Raw genomic sequence first — 22,107 nt, forward strand, 5'->3', positions numbered from 1 at the left:
ATTGTGTTTAGTGTGCTCGAGTGTGAATGAATGAATGAATGGCCATGTGTTTGTGTGAAGTAGAACTGGATGGATTATACTAAATGCATCAGAGCAGAGTAATTAGGGATACCCTTACCCTACAGATTAACTCCAAGAAGGACAAAGCCGCTGGAGTTGTGTTATGTTCTATTCTGAGAAAGATAAAGCGGTGGTTCAGAGAGATGGGGGTGGAAGCCAAATGGATAAGACAGACAATGAGATTAGAGAGGTTTACTAATCCCAGTGAAGGACAGTCACCTTGGGTAGATTACATACACATACATGCTTTCACTGACAATTAAATAAATACAAAACATTGTGTGTGTGTATATATATATATACACAGAGTGGGGCAAAAAGGTATTTAGTCAGCCACCAATTGTGCAAGTTCTCCCACTTAAAAAGATGAGGCCTGTAATTTTCATCATAGGTACACTTCAACTATGACAGACGAAATGAGAAAAGAAAATCCAGAAAATCACATAGGATTTTTAATGAATTTATTTGCAAATTATGGTGGAAAATAAGTATTTGGTCACCTACAAACAAGCAAGATTTCTGGCTCTCACAGACCTGTAACTTCTTCTTTAAGAGGCTCCTCTGTCCTCCACTCGTTACCTGTATTAATGGCACCTGTTTGAACTTGTTATCAGTATAAAAGACACCTGTCCACAACCTCAAACAGTCACACTCCAAACTCCACTATGGCCAAGACCAAAGACCTGTCAAAGGACACCAGAAACACATGTGTAGACCTGCACCAGGCTGGGAAGACTGAATCTGCAATAGGTAAGCAGCTTGGTTCGAAGAAATCAACTGTGGGAGCAATTATTAGGAAATGGAAGACATACAAGACCACTGATAATCTCCCTCGATCTGGGGCTCCACGCAAGATCTCACCCCGTGGGGTCAAAATGATCACAAGAACTGTGAGCAAAAATCCCAGAACCACACGGGGAGACCTAGTGAATGACCTGCAGAGAGCTGGGACCAAAGTAACAAAGCCTACCATCAGTAACACACGATGCCGCCAGGGACTCAAATCCTGCAGTGTCAAACGTGTCCCCCTGCTTAAGCCAATACATGTCCAGGCCCGTCTGAAGTTTGCTAGAGAGCATTTGGATGATCCAGAAGAAGATTGGGAGAATGTCATATGGTCAGATGAAACCAAAATATAACTTTTTGGTAAAAACTCAACTCGTCGTGTTTGGAGGACAAAGAATGCTGAGTTGCATCCAAAGAACACCATACCCACTGTGAAGCATGGGGGTGGAAACATCATGCTTTGGGGCTGTTTTTCTGCAAAGGGACCAGGACGACTGATCCGTGTAAAGGAAAGAATGAATGGGGCCATGTATCGTGAGATTTTGAGTGAAAACCTCCTTCCATCAGCAAGGGCATTGAAGATGAAACGTGGCTGGGTCTTTCAGCATGACAATGATCCCAAACACACCGCCCGGGCAACGAAGGAGTGGCTTCGTAAGAAGCATTTCAAGGTCCTGGAGTGGCCTAGCCAGTCTCCAGATCTCAACCCCATAGAAAATCTTTGGAGGGAGTTGAAAGTCCGTGTTGCCCAGCAACAGCCCCAAAACATCACTGCTCTAGAGGAGATCTGCATGGAGGAATGGGCCAAAATACCAGCAACAGTGTGTGAAAACCTTGTGAAGACTTACAGAAAACATTTGACCTCTGTCATTGCCAACAAAGGTTATATAACAAAGTATTGAGATAAACTTTTGTTATTGACCAAATATTTATTTTTCACCATAATTTGCAAATAAATTCATTAAAAAATCCTACAATGTGATTTTCTAGATTTTTTTCTTCTCATTTTGTCTGTCATAGTTGAAGTGTACCTATGATGAAAATTACAGGACTCTCTCCTCTTTTCAAGTGGGAGAACTTGCACAATTGGTGGCTGACTAAATACTTCTTTGCCCCACTGTGTGTGTGTGTGTGTATATATATATATATATATATATATATATATATATATATATATATATATATGTTTATTGCGTCATTAGTAGCTGGCCTTATGTATTTACCATGATACAGATATATGAAACATTAAATAACACTCCCACCACATATCCTTCAATACTCGTTAGAAATCCTGTTCTCTTTTTCATTTACACATTTCATAACCAACCAATCCCCCCCCCCCTACCCCTCTGTGGGGAAAGGTCACACAAGCACAAAGTTTGCAAAGGCTAAAAAACATAATTCAGCACTTGAATGAGGACAGACTTTTCCAAATCTTCCATCCCAGTAGTGAAAGTAGTGTCGTTTTTCTTGTTGCTACTCCAGCTCCGTGCTGATTGGAGGAGGAATCAGACCTGCCGCTACCACTCGCCGTTCACTGCTCAGGAAGTTAAAGGTTGCACAAGCGTTTGGCTGAGGAAGGTAAAGGGATGAGTGTCAGAGAGAGAGAGGGAAAAAGCTAAATTATAACCGCCCTTCACCTTATTCTTTAGGCAGGGGCTGCCCATGTCTGTGTATGGATGGATAGCTACTTTCCAGGTGGTGGCACACAGTAACTTGATGTGAGAGAAATCTCAAGAGGACATTCTGAACCAGGCTTGGGCAAACCGGCCTATGAATGCTCACACACTGAAATCTATTGCACAAGCCCAATCCTTCTACTGTTGACAGATGCCAGGTGAGGTCAGGTGTCCCTACCGTGTCCTGCACCTCCACAGCGATGCCTTTGCTCTTGAGGAGGGCCAGGACTTTGGGGTCAATCCGCTCTGACCGACCCCCTGTGCCCAGGACCAGAACCTCTGTGGATACAACGCATTCTTGAGACACATCATGGTCATACACAATCATTAAGTTGTTCAGGTGATAACACCGTACAATCATCATCATAGTCAAGCTCTGACAATCAAACATGAACTGGCAACTAATTTAAGAGGGGGCCCATCCCAAAAACACCCCAACTGTAGTCTTATCTCTCTCTCACACATACCCCTGCCCACGAAGGTTCTGGACTCAGGCTGGGCCATGATAAAACCAATAGGGGATCACTCAGTTGTTGCCCAGCAACAGAGACTGATAGAAATAAAAGGAGGTGACTCCGCCTAATCGGAAGGTATAAATATATCCTTGCATGAATTGCATGGGTGGTATGCAGCTGTAGCCTCCAGTTTGGGTGGAATAAATCTAGTCTGAGCTTCTTCTGGTGTCCAACTGGATTTGTACCAGAACCTAACAGCATCTTGCATGAGTTTGTACATTCATAAATTAGAGTATGTGACTTTCTGTCTATCCTCATAATTCATATCAGCGTGACTACAGTATAATTGAATTATCTCACCAATTCGAGGTTCCAGCATGTGGAAAAGGGCCATGCTCTCTACAGTGATGTCTTTATAGCTGCCTACCTGCATGGGGCGACAGATGAGTAGCCAAAAGGACAATCCACATAATACACTGTTACATCTCATATTCTACTCATCATCACTCCTCATTTCGCCAGTTAAATATCTCACTCAGCACTCAACAGTATTACAGGGAGCAGGTAAACTGAAGAGAGATGAAAAAATAGAACCATCATAAAAGGTTGACTTCTGGTGGGGATTAGAGGAAAGGTTAAAAAAATATTAAATAAACGTTTTCCTACATTCCATTGGAGGATGGCTGGAGGTAGCACAGCACATGGCCCGAAAACACGGTTCCCATCGATGTTGAACCCTCTGGGGCTGTAGCTGTGGATCATTGCTCCAGCTCCTGGTTCTTTTTGCATGACAGACACTGTGGTACGCTGGTACATCTCATCATCACTGGGACCAAGCCTGTGGGCGCGAGATAGAAAGGGGCTGGAGGAGGAGAGACATTAAGTTGCTTTTCCATCACATACTGTACCATTACCTGGCTAGTGGCTACAACTGGATGATGTGAGATAGGGACATCAGACCCAGTGTATGTCTAAAAACGTTTGACAAACTTTGATATTGGGGCTGGTTTTACCTTCAAACATGTATTGGGATGCCATAGCCATTTAAAAAAAATCAGATTTGATTTAATGGGGCTCTCTGTATTATCAAATGGGGCTCTCTGTACCTAGCAAGATGTAATAACCATAGAATTGGTCTATTCTACCCGGGATGTATTTCAAGTAGCAAGCTTTGACATCAGCATCTACCAAAAGCTAAATAGCCAGTCAGGGGGGTACATATGTCAAATTGTGTAGCTAGTAGCAGTTAGCACTAAAACATCGTCGTTTCTATTCTCTAGATGTCTCGTTTCTCAGCAGTACTGTACCTTGTGAACGCGGGTGGTGTCAGAGGGCTGAGCCGAAGACCCTGTGAAGATCTGTGGAAAAACAGTCGTGCACACATAGTGACAGCCATGTTGTTGATGGTTAAGTACCTAATGCCCGTTGGAACCAAAGACATTAAAACCAGAGTGGGAACTAATTATGTGTAGCACAACGTTTGGTACTTCCGTTTGGGTACATCCGGTTATTTTATAATGTAACGGGTCTTGTGTAGATACATTCTAGAAATCAGTGATTAATTGTATCAATGGCAGGGGAGGAACATTACTTGCATGTGGTAAAACAACAAAATCATTATAAAGCACATAAAAAAGTATATATTTATAATTGGGAAATAGTTTCCAATCATGTCCTCCAATGGAACATGATAGGATGGACAGTCATAATTATGGCCCTATATCTGATACACATGTGAAGCAAGCTTGCATACGGTGGAATTATATTGCAAAACAACAAAGAACGATAGCTGTCGGAGGAGGCTTCTCGTCCTCAGCCATTGATGAATTCGCCTGAATACCAAAGAGGCGTGCCCGCTTGTGTGTTATTCTGCGTGGGTGCGTGCGCGCCCCCTACTGTGTTTTCGGGACAAGCTTGAAACGGTCAAGTCGCAAATTGGATTTTACAATGTAAATAGAAAGTAGGAGAATCATTCGCGAAGTCGTAAATATCTATTTAAAATTACCTTAGACTGGGTACATCAGTTATTTACTGAACCAGCTAATTGTGCATTTTCTGAAACAGTCATATCGGTGTTTTTAGGAATTACAAGGGATTTAAAACAGAATAACTATGTATCGGTCTCTGTATGCTTTCCGATCCGCGGAGCCCAACTCGCTCCACTTCGGGGCCGGGGAGGGCTTTCTGATCCTGGAACGCAGCAACAAACACTGGTGGCTCGGATCGCGCTGCAGTTCGGGCGAAACCGGCTACGTTCCCGCTTCTTACATTGAAAGGATTCAGGTAGGTTTAATTTAACGGATTTTCACTTTCTCGATTAGTGAAAGTGGGACGTGGATTTTGACAAGCAGGTCCTCCATGCTAGCTTGTTAGCATGATAAAAAAGAGTGGACCACCGAGAATTGAACGAGGGGGGCAAGGTCCAATTGGTGCGTGCATTCCAATAGCCCTTACTTCAGTTACTTTTGTGGCTTTCATGTGACAGTTCTCCCTGAATGGGAGAATTTTGCTCTACTGCATTGCCTGTGCCTCAGTTGTTTCTCATGAATCAAATCAAATTTTATTGGTCACATACACATATTTAGCAGATTTTATTGCGGGTGTAGCGAAATGCTTGTGTTCCTACCTCAAACCGTGCAGTAATATCTAACAAATCATAACAATACACAGAAATCTAAAAGTAAAATAATGGAATTAAGAAATATATAAATATTAGGACGAGTAATGCCGGAGTGGCATTGACTAAAATACAGTACAATAGAATTCAGTACATACATATGAAATGAGTAAAGCAGAATGTAAACATTATCATACTAGACTTTTTGTTGCATTATTAAACAGTATTTTCCACATTCAATACGCTATGCTAACGTTTACATGTTAACAAAAATATGTTTAGAATAAATCAAAATGTTTCAAATGGGTTAATGAGAGAGGCTCAGAGAGGCTTGGCAAGTTCGCAATGCCATCTGGGTGTGCACCGCAGGGGTCGTTGCGACATAAGCCAAAATTGCATGAAAATGTGGCGCAGCGTCTGTCATTTGTGTGTCACGCGCATCTCAGATCTCGTGATTGATGTGAGATTAGAGCAAATACAGTACAGAACCTGCTAAATGTTCTCCACTAACAAGAGAGGTGTGCACAGTTTGTGTCATGAACAGTGCTTGTGCCCATAAAAATAGATGTGGCACGTGCGCGGCAGGTGGGACGTGAGATGTTCCCCAATGCTGGAAGGGGGGCCCCTAGTGAAAACGTTTGCGAACCCCTGAGTTAGAGCTATGCTTAGATTGTGACAGAATACAGCTACTCTCACAGATTCATGCATGCATCCATTAGCCCGAGATATACTCTTAAGGAGCCTACCGTTGCTCCTTAAAAAACTGAACTTTATGACCCATTTAGGTATAAGAAAAACTACTACTTTAGCCAGTAGAAATGCATTGAATAACACATTCATTAATGGCTCAGGAAATATTTTTTGTTTTTTCAGATACATATTTAACCTCTTATTTTTGTTGACACAAACCTACCTCCATAATTCCATTCATTTGTATGGGTTACACCATCGTGTTTGTGAGAGTGTCCCCTTTCCACAGTGGAGTCATATTTAGGGTTGCAAAGGGTCGGAAACTATCCTGTAAATTTCCGGAAATTTAAGCCCAGGAATTTTGCTTAAATTCATCAAAAAAAATGAGCTTATAGCAGTGAACCTTTTTTGTGGTATACACATAAGGCAATTCTAGGTCTTGGGGCATATTTTGGTTAAACTATCCCCAATTCAATGGAATTGCAACCCTCTACATGCACAGTGCATTCTTCCATCACATGTACAACTGATTCTCAAGATCTTGCACACTAATGAGATGCTATTGAGCCCACACTGTACTACACTGTCTGAGCCAAGGACTACATGCTTTCTGGTAAGTTTTGATTACAAGACTGGGTGGGGTAAATATATTTATGGCATACATATGTTTTTGTTAACTAGTAAATAGTAGCCTATAGCAAAGTGTGTTTAAATAATTTCTAGCTTGTTAACAATTTCTGCTAGTTGGTTTTTGCTACCATGTGGGTTTTAGCTTGCTTGAGCCTGCTAACTGAGGAGTGTTAATTCACCTGTTTCCATACATGTTTCATTTTAAAACATTTATCTTACAAAGGAGTTGTTTAATCTAACGGCTAACTATTTATCTGTACATGGAATTGTAATTGCTTTTTTTTTTTTACAAATGTTTTCCTAATCTTTACAGGAAATGCCACAGGCACTATCTGATGTTTGGATACATTTCACTGCAGCTAATGTAGAAGTAAAAGCTGTGTGCATTTGCAAATACTGTGCCAAATCATATGTGAAGAATGCAACACATCTTGCCAAGTGCATAAAGTTCCCTCAGCGCTCACAACAAGCAACCTCTGACAAAAGTCCCTCTACTTCTATTCGAGGTGAAAATGATGAATCAGACGCCTTATCAATAGCAACAGCTCACTGTCCTCCTGGAATCAGAAGGTTTTTTGACTCAATGGAGGAACGTAGTCAGAGAAATGCTGATGAATGTCTTGCTCGAGCTGTGTATGCAACTGGTTCACCCATGATGCTCACAGGCAATGTGTATTGGAAGAGATTTCTGAATTTTCTTCGTCCCAGCATACACCCCTCCAACCATGCATGCTTTATCTACTCTGCTGGATGCAGAGTTCAACAGAGTTCAAGTGAAGGTCAAGCAAATAATAGAGAAAGCAGACTGTATTGCAATCATCTCTGATGGGTGTCGAATGTTCGTGGGCAAGGAATAATTAACTACATCATCTCCACCCCTCAAGTATTCTACAAGAGCACAGACACAAGGGACAACAGACACACTGGTCTCAACATTGCAGATGAGCTGAAGGCAGTTATCAATGACCTTGGACCACAGAAGGTATTTCCACTGGTGACAGACAATGCTGCGAACATGAAGGCTGCTTGGTCTAAAGTGGAGGAGTCCTACCATCACATCATAACCATTGGCTGTGCTGCTCATGCATTGAATCTGCTCATCAAGGACATCATGGCACTGAAAACAATGGATACACTCTACAAGAGAGCCAAGGAAATGGTTATGTATGTGAAGGGTCATCAAGTTATAGCAGCAAAGCGAGAAGTATAAGAGCACCACATTGAAGCTGTCCAGCAACACCCGTTGGGGTGGTGTTGTCATCATGTTTGACAGTCTCCTGGAGGGGAAGGAGTCTTTCCAAGAAATGGCCATATCACAGTCTGCCGATATGGACAAGCCCCATCAAGAGGATCCTTCTGGATGATGTATTTTGGGAGAGAGTGGGAATCAGCCTGAAACTCGTGAAACCTATAGCAGTAGCCATTGCACGGATTGAGGGAGACAATTCCATCCTATCTGATGTTTAGACTTTGCTTGCAGATGTAAGATAATAAATCTGTACTGCCCTGCCCACTTCACTGTTGCTCCAAGCAGAGGAAACTGCAGTTCTGAAATACACCAAAAAGCATGAAGACTTTTGCCTGAAGCCCATACATACCGCAGCGTACATGTTGGACACCAAGTATGCTGGCAAGAGCATCCTGTCTGGTGCAGAGATCAACAAGGCCTATAGTGTCATCACTACCGTGTCTTGCCTCCTTGGCCTGGATAAGGGTAAGATTCTTGGCAGTCTGGCAACGTACACTTCCAAGCAAGGGCTTTGGGATGGAGATGCAATATGGCAGTTGTGCCAACATATCTCATCAGCCACCTGGTGGAAGGGACTTTGTGGATCTGAGGCTCTTTCCCCTGTTGCCTCCATCATCCTCCAAATCCCACCAACATCAGCCGCCTCAGAGCGCAACTGGTCCTTGTTTGGGAACACACACACCAAAGCATGCAACAGGCTAACCAATACAAGGGGTGAAAATTGGTGGGCATCCAGGCAAGTTTCAGGCTTTTTGAACCTGACAACGAGCCAGCCTCAACAAGGTTGGAAAGTGACAGTGAAGATGGGGCCTCAGAGTCTGATGTTCAAGAGGTGGACATTGAGAAGGTCCAGGGAGAATACATGGAAGCCTGAGAGGAAGACAACCATAGCTTTAGTTTCTAGACTATCATTTTACATATCTATGTTGAAAATGTTTTTGGGAGATGTGACAGATCATTGGGGATCATTCAATATTCCCTTTCTTTTGTTGTTCAGTGAAATCATCCCATGTGAAGAGTCAACTGATTTAATTTAAGTTCAATTCATAACAATATTTTTGGAATAATTGAGTTTATAAACCCTCCATACAAACATGGTCTCTTTTTTGCTTTCTTGAGTAAGGTAGGTGTTTCAGCCTAGCTCAGTGCTTTCTATGGTTGTGGAGCAGCCAGCTGAAAATACAGAGCGTAGAGGTAATGTTCTCTAGATGCTCAGTGTTCTGTCACTCATGGGGACACTACCTCACTTCCAAATCTAAGGGTAGACCTCGAAAATTCAAGCCCCTTGGGTGCTGCCATAGTTACATTAGAAGTGACCATCCAAGAAGGCTGATAAAGATAAAATGTCAAATCATGTTATATCTGCTGTAGCTTTGATTGGACCGATGTTAACATCATACTTTCAAAATCTTAGTTAGCAGTCATCATTATCAGTCAAGTCAACAATCTATTGACAAATCTTTTTTAATCATGTCATATGAAGAAAAATTATAGATAAAACTCATCAGTGCTCATCAGCCATTGGACATAAACATTACACAATAAGTTGAAAATCGCAAATTCAACAATGAGTGGTTTGTAAGGAAGCATTGCAATGCAATCACTAGCCTGCTATTCAGTGGAGTGGATGTGTGGTCCCAAATCTGGGTTTACTGGTCTCTTTTCCAAGTTTAAAATGCTAAACATTCAACATTGGCCGTGCTATCAATCCAGCATGATTTCAGCCGCGCTCAAAACAACTGTTGACTCTGAACTGAAAAATCTGACTTCAGTGAGTTCAAGACAACTGGGAACTCCCCCGAAAAACTCTCTCTGATTGGGAAAGTACGTTTTGAATGGTCATCCAACTGTAAATCGGGAACTCGGGCCTCTTTTCTAGAGCTACGACCTGAAGATAACTGATGTCATCCTGATTCGACCTTGTTTTTTTCCCGAGTTCCCACCCAAAAATCCAGAGAATGCCAGACTTTGATGGCTAAATTTGCCCACAAAGGACCGCTGCGCCACTGTCCTGTTTAAGTAAGCACAGCACAACAAGGCGAGTCCAAAAATGTGTTGTATGCTGCTGCATAAATTATGTAATATGCCAGGGAGAAATGTATACTGTAGCTAAGAAAGTAATACTACTTAATTCTGCCTATTGTTCAGACTTGGTGGTGCACATGCAGCCTATAACCTGTTTTAGAGAAATGTAATCAGTGAATATTGTAAGAGCTTTCATTGTCTGCTTATATGCCCCCTTTATTTATCATATGGCTCTGACTTGGTGTACTAGGAGAACACTGTAAGAACGCCGATGTTATGAATTCTGTTGCTGTACATTTCAAAAGTGCTGAACATATAGTTAGTTATATTGACTACGTCCCTCCTAGCTCGCTCATTAATGTCTTAATTGAAGTTACGTGTTGCCTCTTATCCGCTCATCGTTCCCTTATGCCATAGTTTGTACATTTGAATTGTCAGTAGAAACCACATTTGTTTAAGCAAGTCAACCATATCAGCTATGTTTTTTTTAAAAGTAAATTAGTCTAAATTAACTGTTTCGCTGCCAGACAAGGCTCCGCTGATAGCCAGGTATAGCAGTGGTAATGTGTTGGGACAGCATTATGTAGGTCCTAACAGTTAGTGGGCACCGTTTGTCACTGTTATAGTGCAATTCATGTATTGTTTAGTGTTGTGTTGTGTAGTGGCTTTGCTGGCACGCATCCCCCCAAAATGTTTTTGTTTGTTTGCCCCACCAAGATTTACATGCTAAAATCGGCACTGGTCTCATGGTCTGGCAAACACCGGTGTAGCTCGGCCAACTTCGACCGCAGATGCGGAAGGCCGGCATTGGCAGATGCAGTAGATTGAGACGCATATGTCTCTAGCTTAAACTGACGGATTTTGATGGGGATTTTTTTCTTCCTTAGCCAAATGCTCCATCTAAACGTGAATCAATTCTCTACTGAGATACGGTTCTAGAAACATAAAGCCCTTTACTTTCATATCACATCAAAATAGCCACACAGATGGATGCTCCAATGCACTTTTATTGAGTCAGTATGAACTGCTTGTTTCTGAGTGTGTTTTGCTGAAATTTCACCTGACTAATCCGTCAAATGAAACCATGCTGAAACAGATCGATATTCAGTGTGGATTATCTGGCTGCAGAGGGATTTGCTGTGTCTGTCTGAGTGTGTCCCTGCCTGGGTCGTGTAGTAGGTATGTTCCTGTTCAAGAGGGTTTGATTTTGGTTAGATAACTGTGCTGTCCCAGATTTTCTGCCCGGAGTCCCATTTTGCCTTCCAGCCAAATGTTTTGTTTGTTTTTGTTTCCAGTTTCATAATAATGAATGCTGATTATGAACATTTCACTCTCTTTCAACCTCTCTCCCTGCCCTCCTTTCCTCTGTTCGTCAGGCTCCGGAGCAGGATGAAGTGTTACAGTCTATCGACAGGGCCATCGAAGGGATCCATAACGTGGCCATGAAGAACGGGGGCAAATACAACCTGGAGCAGCGAGACGTGCTACAGTGAGTGCAACATTAGCATACACACACACACATTTTCCCATTCAGGCACGTGCACAGATCGGGCTCTACCTGTGCAGAGCACATGCCCCTTTGCCCTTCCAGGCTCCAAAGAGCCCTTTTCGGGGGTAGTAAAATTCCCCCGAAAGTGTTTTATATTTTTTCAAAAATGTTTTGGTCATTTTTGTTCGGAACCCACTGCCCGCAAGTCATCGTCAAGTCGTTTCATGTCATTTCAGCAAGTCATGACACCATTTCAGATTGTTCTGAAATTGTTTATGTAGTTAGAAACAGATAAGACAATTTGAACTAAGCTAATTGATTGAACCCAAATTGGACATTTCAATTGATAGGATTCATATAATATTCAATAAATATAGTACCTAACATCCGATTTGGAACAAACCTCTTCATAACAATGAAGTCATGCACGGACCCCCCACACCAAGCCTACCCCAACGGCTAGTATACCCCACGTTCAGAGAAATTAGCCATTGAAGTCGCTTGCATTTCCCCTCATAAATTAGTGAAAGTACACCGTTTTGCCCACTAGATGCTGCTGTTCCTGCAACTGCCACACCCTTTTATTAATTTTACTGGTCTCTTGTATTTATCAAGTAGATCACAATTTTTTTTTTTGCAACATTGGGTAGAAAACCAAAAGCTTTTGCTCATGTAGAAAATAAATTGTGTGGTCATCCTCGTCAAGTCAAGCCAGTCCTCCATGAATGCAATTCAGTTTGTCCAAACTGCTCGCCCACACGACGGCTGGTTAGACGTACTGCCAAATTCTCTAAAACAAGGTTTTAGACGGCAAATGGTAGAGAAATTAACATACAATTCTCTGGCACAGCTCTGGTGGACATTCCTGCAGTCAGCATGCCAATTTCACACTTCCTCAAAACTTAAGACATCTTCGGCGTTGTGTCACAAAGCGGCACATTTTAGAAAGGAATTGTATTGTCCCCAGCACAAGGTGCACTTGTGTAATGATCATGCTGTTTAATCAGCTTCTTGATATGCCACACCTGTCTGGTTGGTGGATTATTTTGGCAAAGAAGAAATGCTCACGAACAGAGATGTAAAATTTGAGAAGAATACACTTTTTTGTGCGTATGGAACATTTCTGGGATATTTTATTTCAGCTCATGAAACATGGGACCAGCACTTTACATGTTGAATTGTTATTTTTGGTCAGTGTAGTATGAATAAACAATACACCAAGCCACAGCTTTATACTACTTGTCAAACATAGAGAACTTATACTGTATACTTGCCGTTAGGGTGGGCTTGGTGTGGGGTGTGATGGGTCCGTGGGTGGCTTTTGGCATTTTTTTTGGTCTCACTCATGTCTCACTTATTTGTTAGGAATAATTTTTGTCCAAATCGGATGTTAGTTACTATATTTATTAGAAATTCTATAAATGAAAAGGGCCAATTTGTGTGAAATCAGTTAGCTTAATTTCTCAGAGATCAAAATATATTTCAACAAAATAATGTTGCAGGAATTCTAGCCTTATCTGTTTCTAACTACAGAAATTATTTTAGAACAATCTGAGATGGTGGGTGTCAAAATCCTATTTCTTGTGCTGGAGTGGAATGTCTTTCTAAATGACACAGAGGTAAATCACAATCAGTAAAATAAATCAAGCTAGCTAACTAGCAGATTTACATCAGTCTTCAACGTCATGATCAGCTGATGGACTTTACAGAAAACCCACATGATTTTACGTGTGGAAAATCACATGATTTCACATGAAATCAGGCCCGCTTTCACGTGTAGTTTCATGTTATCACGTTGCATGACATTTTGTCACATGCTATCATATTAACTTCACGCAAGATCACATGAAAACATCTGTTTTTGGAACACTACACATGTGTACACGTCAAATACATGTGTTTTTCCGTAAGTGAGCCCACCCTTTTTTTCACAATGTCAATAATGTCTTTAGGAGGCAGTGTAACTAGCTTGATAAAAATTTGTGATGATGAGTGAGTGTGTTGCAGAAATAAATTGGCCTAAGTTAAAACAAAAAAAATGTTTTGGTTACAGAGGCATTTCAGAGCACCTGTCCCCTGAAAAGGTCTGTGCACGGCCCTGCTCCTATTGTTATACCATACACAACCACGCATGCAAACTAGTCTCATGTTGTCAGATATTGAATGGTCACTATGTAGAATTGTCATACTGCAGGTTCCTGATTGGTGCATCTTCTGCATCGTGATGAGTTCTCTTCATAAGCTGCATCTGAAATAGCTCCCTATTCATTATATAGCCTGGTCCACTATTTTAGTAGTATTAAATGCCGTTTCAGACATAGCTACTGTCTCTCTCTCTCTTTGTGTCTGTCTGGAACAGGAAGTTGATCCATCACAGGAAGGAGACCCTGTCAAGGCGAAGTCCAACTCCATCCAGTCACAAGCAGGGCCTGCCCTCATCTACCAGCGAACTGTCCCTCAGCCACACCCCTCAACCACCCAATGGTGTCAGCCGCACCCTGTCAGAGAGTACCGACAATGTTCAAGGGCTTTACCAGGTATTGCAGACTAGTATTCGTACACACCTGAGCAAGAATACTTCATAGTCCATTTTTTGAGGAACCTGAGACAAGTGCATGTACATAAATATCCTGATATTTACTCTGATTTACTCTCCTCTCTTGCAGGTGCCTCCTCAGCCCCGCCGTGCAGCACCCATAACCCCTCCCCCTCCTGAGAAACAAAGAGCCAGCCGACGCCCAGGTGACTGTCTCACCATCACAATGGAGACACAGAGCTACTCATCTTCTATCCGCACACACACAAGCGCACACACACACACACACACATATATACACTACTCATGCAGTCTACTGCAACATTACTTCTACACTGACTCTATCCTCTCCCGCACTTCCTTAGTTTTCCTTGTTCTCTCTTTCTCAGCAGAATTTTCCATTCCTCCTCCTCCTGGCCCTACCCCTCCTGCCGGGACTGGCCTGTCCCCCTCTGTCAGCTCCGCCTCCCTGGACTCTGTCTCCTCCCACTCGGTGGTGTCCTCTGATGTCAGCCTGACAAGCGTTGCCAGCACCCCGCCCCCAGTGCCAAGCCGTGTGAAGCCCCCACCCCATCCTCCAGACGACCTGCCCCCCTCTACCCCCTCTCCCCAGCCAGTTCCCTCAAAGAAGGGCCATGCCCCCCAACCTCCACCACCACAGCCCACTCCACCACCACAGCCCACTCCACCACCACAGCCCAGCACCGAGGACCAAACAGAAACCGACTGGCCTCTTGCCCCGCCCTCTGTCGCTGAAAGCACCCCCGGAAGCCCCTCTCACTCAGAGCCTGTTCCCGGGACAACAGGGGCGGAGCTTATTGAGCTGGTTCGGAGCAACACGGGCCTGAGTTACGAGCTGTCTCGGGTGGCGGTGGGTGTGGTCGTGGGTCACCTGCAGACCACCCTTCCTCAAGCCTCCTCTGCCTTAGAGAAGGTCCTCCTCTCATTGGTAGAGAGCAAGGTCAGTCACGTAACCGTGTAGTTGTAGGATGTCAACTAACTTTCTCCAATATATGGAATTTCAATTTTAGGAATGTGTTATAACCACACCTTCCAGAACAGGGTTCTCCAACTGGCAGCCCTCTGACCGAATTTGGGCTGCAATGATTTTAAGTTTTCAGAGTCATTTAAAAAAAATAATATATATATATTTGTTTTTATTGTTGGACATAAAAGACTGTAAAAACACCAGCAAATCAGCTCAAACTGATTATAATTTTAGAAATCTGTTCCAAAGTAATAATAGAGATTATATGTGATCCTATACAAATGTAAGCAAGATTTGTATTAAGGCTCCCTCTTCCTGTGGTCCAGCAACATTAAGGCAGTTATATACAAGAAAAAATATATTACATGACATTACATTTCATAACACTTTTCACAACACATTAAGTGTGTTCCCTCAGGCCACTACTCTACTATCACATATCTACAATACAAAATCCATGTGTATGTGTGTGTACTGTAGAGCGTGTGTCGTATCCTGTGTATGTGTGTCTCTTCACAGTCCTCGCTGTTCTATAAGGTGTATTTTTATCTGTTTTTGAAATCTGATTCAACTGCTCTATGTAGTACTGTGCGCCCCCCAGATCCTGTACTTGGGGACTGTGAAGAAACCTCTGGTGGCATGTTTTGTGGGGTATGCAGCTGTGTGCGAGTAGTTTAGACAGACACCTCTGTGCATTCAGCATGTCAACACTTCTTACTAAAACAAGGAGTGATGAAGTCAATCTCTCCTCCATTTTGAGCCATGAGAAATTTACATGCATATTATTAATGTTAGCTCTTCATGTACGTTTAAAGGTCAGCCATGCTGCCCTGTTCTGAGCCAATTGTAATTTTCCTAAGTCCCTCTTTGTGGCGCCTGACCATACTACTGAACAGTAGTCCCGGTGCGACAAAACTAGGGCCTGTAGGACCTGCCTTGTTGATAGTGTTGTTAAGAAGGCAGAGTAGGGCTTCATTGTGGACAGACTTCTCCCCATCTTAGCTACTGTTGTATCAAATTATTACGTTTGGGTCAAATATTATTTATGTTTGGGCTTCTTGCCGTCAATTTGCGGTCTACAAATGAACTGTAAATTATATACCGGCCCCCTGACCATTCACTCAAGAAAACACCTGCGGCTGAAATCTAGTTGACGACCCCTGCTCTAGGAAGTGACGTTGTCAAACGAGAAACTGTACACAAAGAAACCCGGAAAAGTCTGAAAACTACAATGCTCTTTATACCGACTATAACTGTGACAATGTTTCCATCCGAAGTGGCTCTGTCAGCTCAAACAGATTCCACGATTCCAGATTGCACGTAACATACCCCCCTGACCTCTCCCTGTAGGATCAGAGATCTGCGTTGCCACAGGGACAAGTGTGTCACGATGAACAGCGCCTGGAGGTCATCTTAGGCGACCTCGCCCGTCACGTTGACGACTCTCAGCAGCGCAGCTGGGCCCTTTACGAAGACCACTCCCTCATCGCATGTTACCTGGAGGAGCTGCTGAAGATACTGGTGAGACATGTGAACTCGGGGACAGTTGGCACCTGGATAGGGTGTGTCCCCAAAAAGGCACCCTATTTCCTGTTTAGCGCACTATATGGAGAATAGGGTTCTGCTTGGGACGGAGCCAAACACTTTCCTTGATTACCTGTTGGGGTTTGATGTGAGAGGACCACTGAGACCTTTGGTAATTGTTGGATCTAAGGACGTGTGTGTGTTTATGTGTGTGTGTGTGTGTGTCCGTCCAGACGGATGCAGATCCAGTGGTGTGTAAGAGGATGTGCAGGGTCAACCACTCTGAGCCAGTGCTGTCACTAGTGTCCTACTATCAGATGGTAAGAGATTCTACTCCACCACCGTCGCTACTGTTCTCCTGTTGCCCACCCAAGAGGACCACACTATTGTTAAATGTGTTGTTGGTGCTAGGAATGTACTTCATTATCATAGATTGAGTGACGTCTCACTGGCACGTTGTAAGCGATGTGTGTTACTTCCTGTGTGCCACTGTGCAGGAGCACCGAGTGTCTCTACGCCTGCTGTTGCTCAAGGTGTTTGGGGCGATGTGTAGCCTGGACTCTGCCCTCATCTCCACCCTCCTCAACTCCATCCTGCCCATGGAGCTGGCCAGAGACCTGCAGACTGACACACAGGGTGAGGAGGCCTCCCCTCTCTCTCTCTCGCTCTTTTTCTTCCTTTGCCTTTCTCTCTCTCCGTCTCACTCTCCGTCTGCTTGTTTCTCTCTCTCTCTCTCTAATGTATCCATTTATTGCTCTGGCATCCATCTCTTTCTCTTCTCTCTCTCTTTGGGACCTCTGTGTCCTTCCTTATGTCTTTCTGATTCAGCCTTTATTATTCAGCATATCTGTGCCCCTCTATATCTCCTTCATTAATGTGTGTGTGCCTGTATCTCCTTCATTAATGTGTGTGTACCTGTATCTCCTTCATTAATGTGTGTGTGCCTGTATCTCCTTCATGAATGTGTATGTACCTGTATCTCCTTCATTAATGTGTGTGTGTGTCTGTATCTCCTTCATGAATGTGTGTGTGCCAGTATCTCCTTCATGAATGTGTGTGTACCTGTATCTCCTTCATGAATGTGTGTGTACCTGTATCTCCTTCATGAATGTGTGTGTACCTGTATCTCCTTCATGAATGTGTGTGTACCTGTATCTCCTTCATTAACGTGTGTGTACCTGTATCTCCTTCATTAATGTGTGTGTACCTGTATCTCCTTCATTAATGTGTGTGTACCTGTATCTCCTTCATTAATGTGTGTGTGCCTGTATCTCCTTCATTAATGTGTGTGTGCCTGTATCTCCTTCATTAATATGTGTGTGCCTGTATCTCCTTCATTAATGTGTGTGTGCCTGTATCTCCTTCATTAATGTCTGTGTGCCTGTATCTCTTTCATTAGAGCATCAGAAGATGTGCTACACAGCCTTGGTCCTGACTATGATCTTCTCTATGGGGGAGCAGGTGCCATATCACCACTATGGTACGTGCAATATCCCCTAACCCCCTTAAATATCACCACGATATTGCTATAAAAGCCAAATGTATCAGCTATAGAAACAAAAGTCCAAAATGAATAGATTGATTGATAGAATTGACATTTTCTCATCTCTCTCTCTCTCTCTGCGTCTCTCTGTCTCTCTCCATCCCTCCCTGCGCAGAGCACTTAAACGCTAGCTTTGTTCAGTTCCTGCTAGATGTGGTAGAGGAGGGTCTTCCCTCTGACCCCACGGAACAGCTCCCTGACCTCTGCGTCAACCTCATCCTGGCCTTCAACCTGCACCTCACAGGTGAGTCGACAGAGGCTTTAAACAGAGCAAACACCTTTTTGTTTTTAGCCATCTGCAGTTGCTGCCTCCATTTTGGACGTCACTTCTAAGTGATTCATATGTACCCATTGATTCCTGAAGAATATAACTTGTAAACGCCTCATGACGAGCTTAGTTAAACCGTCGTACCCCGTCAGAACCCAAAGTATAATCTTTAATGTGAATCCTCCGTCTTGCTTTCCCCTTTAATGTGCTATCAGAATAGTGAATCGGGAATGTTCCCTATTGACTGCTTTATGCTTTGGGATAATGGAGACCCGATTCCTCTTTTGAAAGATTTTGAATTACTTTAACTGTGTGTGTTTGACCTTCGAAGTGTGGTATTTGTGGTAGTGTAAAGTGTGTTATTTGAAGGTGAGTACTGTATGTTCTGTCTCTCTCTCAGTGCCCAGCAGCAACGTGATAATGCAGACTTTGATCAAGAAAAACGTGAAGCTCTTTTCTGAGAAAATAGTGCTGCTACTAAACCGAGGAGGTGAGGCACACACTTGTTAACATGGATTTTATTCAATGCAATTCAATTCATTTAATTTCAATCCAATCATTTTTTCCCCAACTTACTCTCATTCCTTTGCCATTTGTTTTCTGTTTTTACATTCTATGCTTCCTTTTTATCTCTCTCTTACTTGGTCTTTCTCTCCTCTCCAGATGACCCTGTGTGTGTCTTTAAACATGCTCCCCCTGCCCCACACTCAGTTCTTAAGTTCCTGCAGGATGTCTTCGCCAGCAGAGACTCTGCTAACATCTTCTACCGCGCGGACATGATGGTGATGATAGATATCGCTGTTCGATGCATCTCTGACCTCTCACCTGGGGAAAAGGTGAGACTAATACACACACACCACGCCTCTTTCGAATGGCCAGCCAGTGTAACCGATGTGAAATGGCTAGCTAGTTAGCGGTGGTGCGCGCTAATAGCGTTTCAATCGGTGACGTCACTCGCTTTGAGACCTTGAAGTAGTAGTTCCTCTTGCTCTGCAAGGGCCGCGGCTTTTGTGGAGCGATGGGTAACGATGCTTCGTGGGTGACTGTTGTTGATGTGTGCAGAGGGTCCCTGGTTCGAGCCCGGGTATGGGCGAGGGGACGGACTAAAGTTATACTGTTACACCAGCAGGAACCCTCGCCATGACATCATCCCGAACAGGAAAGCGAATGTCTGCTGTATAGTGACTGTGTTAATGACCTCTCGCTCTCTCTCTCTCTTTCGCCTTCCGAACTTTCTTTCTTTTTTTCCCTCCTCCTCCCAGTTGAGAATGGAGTACCTCGCGCTCATGCACTCCGTCATGCGCTCCACAGACTACCTGGAGCACCGGCACCGCCTCTCCGACCTGCAGGGCGCGCTGCAAAGGATTCTAAGAGAGGACGACTCGGGAGCGGACGAGGGCGGGGCCACGGCCAAACAGATGGATAAGCTAATAGTGCAGGAGATCTACAAGGAATTCCCTCAGATCAGAGACACCTAGGACGACTGAATATGACAGCGGTGCTGTGCACTCATGAGCCGGTAGTCTGTCTCCTTTATTCCCGAAAGATGGTACTGTGGCGCTTCCTAGGGTTGACGAAGGACTGTAGTCAGCTACTTAGTTCCTGAGTGTTACAACCCTCCGTCACACTTTTTACCATTATGACATAAGAGATGGCATGAGCACCAGCTGTCACGGCGGTTTATTGCGTCCTTCGTGTCATGATTGTGATAATGCTATGTAGCTCTTATGTCTGAGGATTCAAGTGAAGAGTTACCCAACAGCATACTGCATTGTGCTTTAAATGTGCTCCCTTGTACTGAGGGACCAAACTGCGGTGTGAACGGAGGGTCTTGTAACCCTGGGACTGGTGTGAACGGAGGGTCTTGTAACCCTGGGACTGGTGTGAACGGAGGGTCTTGTAACCCTGGGACTAGTGTGCTGTATATGTCTTCTTACTTTCAGTCTATTCATGTGTCTTGATCACTCACTCTTATTCCTCACCACCTGGCATGGCCTCACAGTATGTTACGAAGACAGTTCAAAGAAAAGACAAATTAGGTGATTATACTGATAACAAAACATTCTGGTCCAGTTTGCTAGACACAGATTAAGCCAAGTTCTGCACTGAAAAGCGTGCTCAATGGAGAATATACATTAACTAGGCTTAATCTGTGTCCTGGAAACCAGACCTCTGACAATAATACATTCTAGGCTTTGAGGTTAGTTTAGTACTCACTATTTATTGCAATGGCAATGCTGCTATCATTTACCTTAAAATATATGGCTGTGATTCTCTGACTGAGCACAACTTGTTACCTTGCTTTCGCCATTACTTGTGACCTTGCTTTCGCCATTACTTTTTACCTTGCTTTCGCCATTACTTTTTACCTTGCTTTCACCATTACTTGTTACCTTGATTTCACCATTACTTGTTACCTTGATTTCACCATTACTTGTTACCTTGCTTTCGCCATTACTTGTGACCTTGCTTTCTTCCCTACACTTTATCTACAATAACCTCCACTCTAGGTATGGCTAAAATATGACATGCTCTAAATTTGTCTCAACCAGACCACTCCTACTCTGCTCTGCTGCTTGTGCTGTAGATGGAACGTAATGGTACTGTAATAACAAGCTGTAACACGCTGCTTCTACATACTAAGCCTTGACTAACTTCCTATATAGCTATGGCTCTCTGAAATGGAATGTAGTTATTTATTCATAGGAAATAATAAGGAATTGATAAGATTCGATTGGTCAGTTTTTTTGTTGTTGTTTTTTTTAAATGTAGTCTGGGGTTAACTAAGGGACTTGTCACCAAGATTGATTGATTGCTTTGCCCTGGTCATTTTGGTCTGAAATCTATCAGTTACCACAGTACGGTGTCTCTCCATCAGAGCTCTTTCTCTCTTTGTGTCATAGTTTATTTTTACTTGGCTCTGTTAGAGCTAATAGGGGAAGTGTTTATGTGGCAAAATAGTCGTGGCCGTCATGATGCACGTATACCTTTTAACACACACTTAAAAGGAAGTGTTTACACATATAAACATATATACCAGAGTGTGTTTTCTCTGACGTATGTGTTTTTATTATCCAGTGTTAATGCATAAAGCTATGCATGTGTGTGTCTATGTACGGTTTGTGTATATTTTCGTAACTATGTATGGTTTTATCATCGTCCCTGTAGGTTTGAGCCTCCATTGTCCCTTAAGGTACGACTGTGTTATAGCAATAAAACCAACTGAACTATATTTTCCCAATTAAATATATCTGAAATGGTTGTTCAGAGAGGGGTGACGCAACAAAGTGTATTTTCTTAATGTTTACAATCAACTAATAAACATCTCAATGAACAGTGAGTGTGCCATTTTTTGTTTCTTTTTTTGTGAGTGTACTGTACAAATTGGGTAAATATCAACATTTTAAGAAAACAAGATGATTTTGATGCATATTTAGCAATACCAAATGTTTGCCATTTATTTGAAATAGTATTTTGAAAAAGTAGGGTCCAACATTTTGTGAGAGGAAATGCTTAATTCTTACTGTAGTGTAGGCCTATAAGAAATATGAAGTGTTTATGGCTGGAC

General features: G+C 43.0%; 2 protein-coding genes across 3 annotated transcripts; one reads left to right on the forward strand and one right to left on the reverse strand.

The window, feature by feature from the left end:
* Positions 1-237: 237 nt before the first annotated feature.
* ndufaf3 (NADH:ubiquinone oxidoreductase complex assembly factor) lies at positions 238-4,524 on the reverse strand. Its single transcript, XM_021570340.3, has 5 exons — positions 4,288-4,524; positions 3,647-3,842; positions 3,341-3,407; positions 2,704-2,804; positions 238-2,418 (listed from the first exon to the last, which is right to left on the reverse strand). The coding sequence occupies exons 1-5, from the start codon at positions 4,419-4,421 to the stop codon at positions 2,323-2,325; spliced, it is 594 nt and encodes a 197-aa protein (XP_021426015.2). The 5' UTR covers positions 4,422-4,524; the 3' UTR covers positions 238-2,322.
* Positions 4,451-21,875, forward strand: nckipsd (NCK interacting protein with SH3 domain). 2 transcript variants are annotated; one of them, XM_036948193.2, is made up of 13 exons: positions 4,451-5,263; positions 11,568-11,680; positions 14,040-14,217; positions 14,347-14,422; positions 14,606-15,177; positions 16,555-16,725; positions 16,962-17,048; positions 17,226-17,364; positions 18,128-18,208; positions 18,387-18,515; positions 18,940-19,029; positions 19,203-19,375; positions 19,802-21,875. In XM_036948193.2, exons 1-13 carry the CDS (start codon positions 5,093-5,095, stop codon positions 20,015-20,017), a joined length of 2,196 nt encoding a protein of 731 aa, XP_036804088.1. In that variant the 5' UTR covers positions 4,451-5,092; the 3' UTR covers positions 20,018-21,875. The 2 variants fall into 2 exon arrangements, with proteins under 2 accessions (XP_036804088.1, XP_090061401.1); XM_090205275.1 differs by having other exon boundaries at positions 4,629-5,263; positions 14,609-15,177.
* The last annotated feature ends 232 nt before the right edge of the window (positions 21,876-22,107 follow it).

Source organism: Oncorhynchus mykiss, chromosome 17 (assembly GCF_057628025.1).
Source record: "Oncorhynchus mykiss isolate SJ-2025 chromosome 17, ASM5762802v1, whole genome shotgun sequence".
NCBI lineage: Eukaryota > Metazoa > Chordata > Actinopteri > Salmoniformes > Salmonidae > Oncorhynchus > Oncorhynchus mykiss.

Bases quoted from the DNA above. Each gene is read 5' to 3' on its own strand.
- ndufaf3 (XM_021570340.3), bottom strand. From the start codon at position 4,421: ATGTCTTTGGTTCCAACGGGCATTAGGTACTTAACCATCAACAACATG. The intron at 3,408-3,646 runs GTAGGAAAACGT...CGCCCCATGCAG, and splicing joins CAGCCATCCTCCAATGGAAT to GTAGGCAGCTATAAAGACAT. The intron at 2,805-3,340 runs GTGAGATAATTC...TTGTATCCACAG, and splicing joins CATGCTGGAACCTCGAATTG to AGGTTCTGGTCCTGGGCACA.
- nckipsd (XM_036948193.2), top strand. From the start codon at position 5,093: ATGTATCGGTCTCTGTATGCTTTCCGATCCGCGGAGCCCAACTCGCTC. The intron at 5,264-11,567 runs GTAGGTTTAATT...TCTGTTCGTCAG, and splicing joins CTTACATTGAAAGGATTCAG to GCTCCGGAGCAGGATGAAGT. The intron at 14,218-14,346 runs GTATTGCAGACT...CCTCTCTTGCAG, and splicing joins ATGTTCAAGGGCTTTACCAG to GTGCCTCCTCAGCCCCGCCG.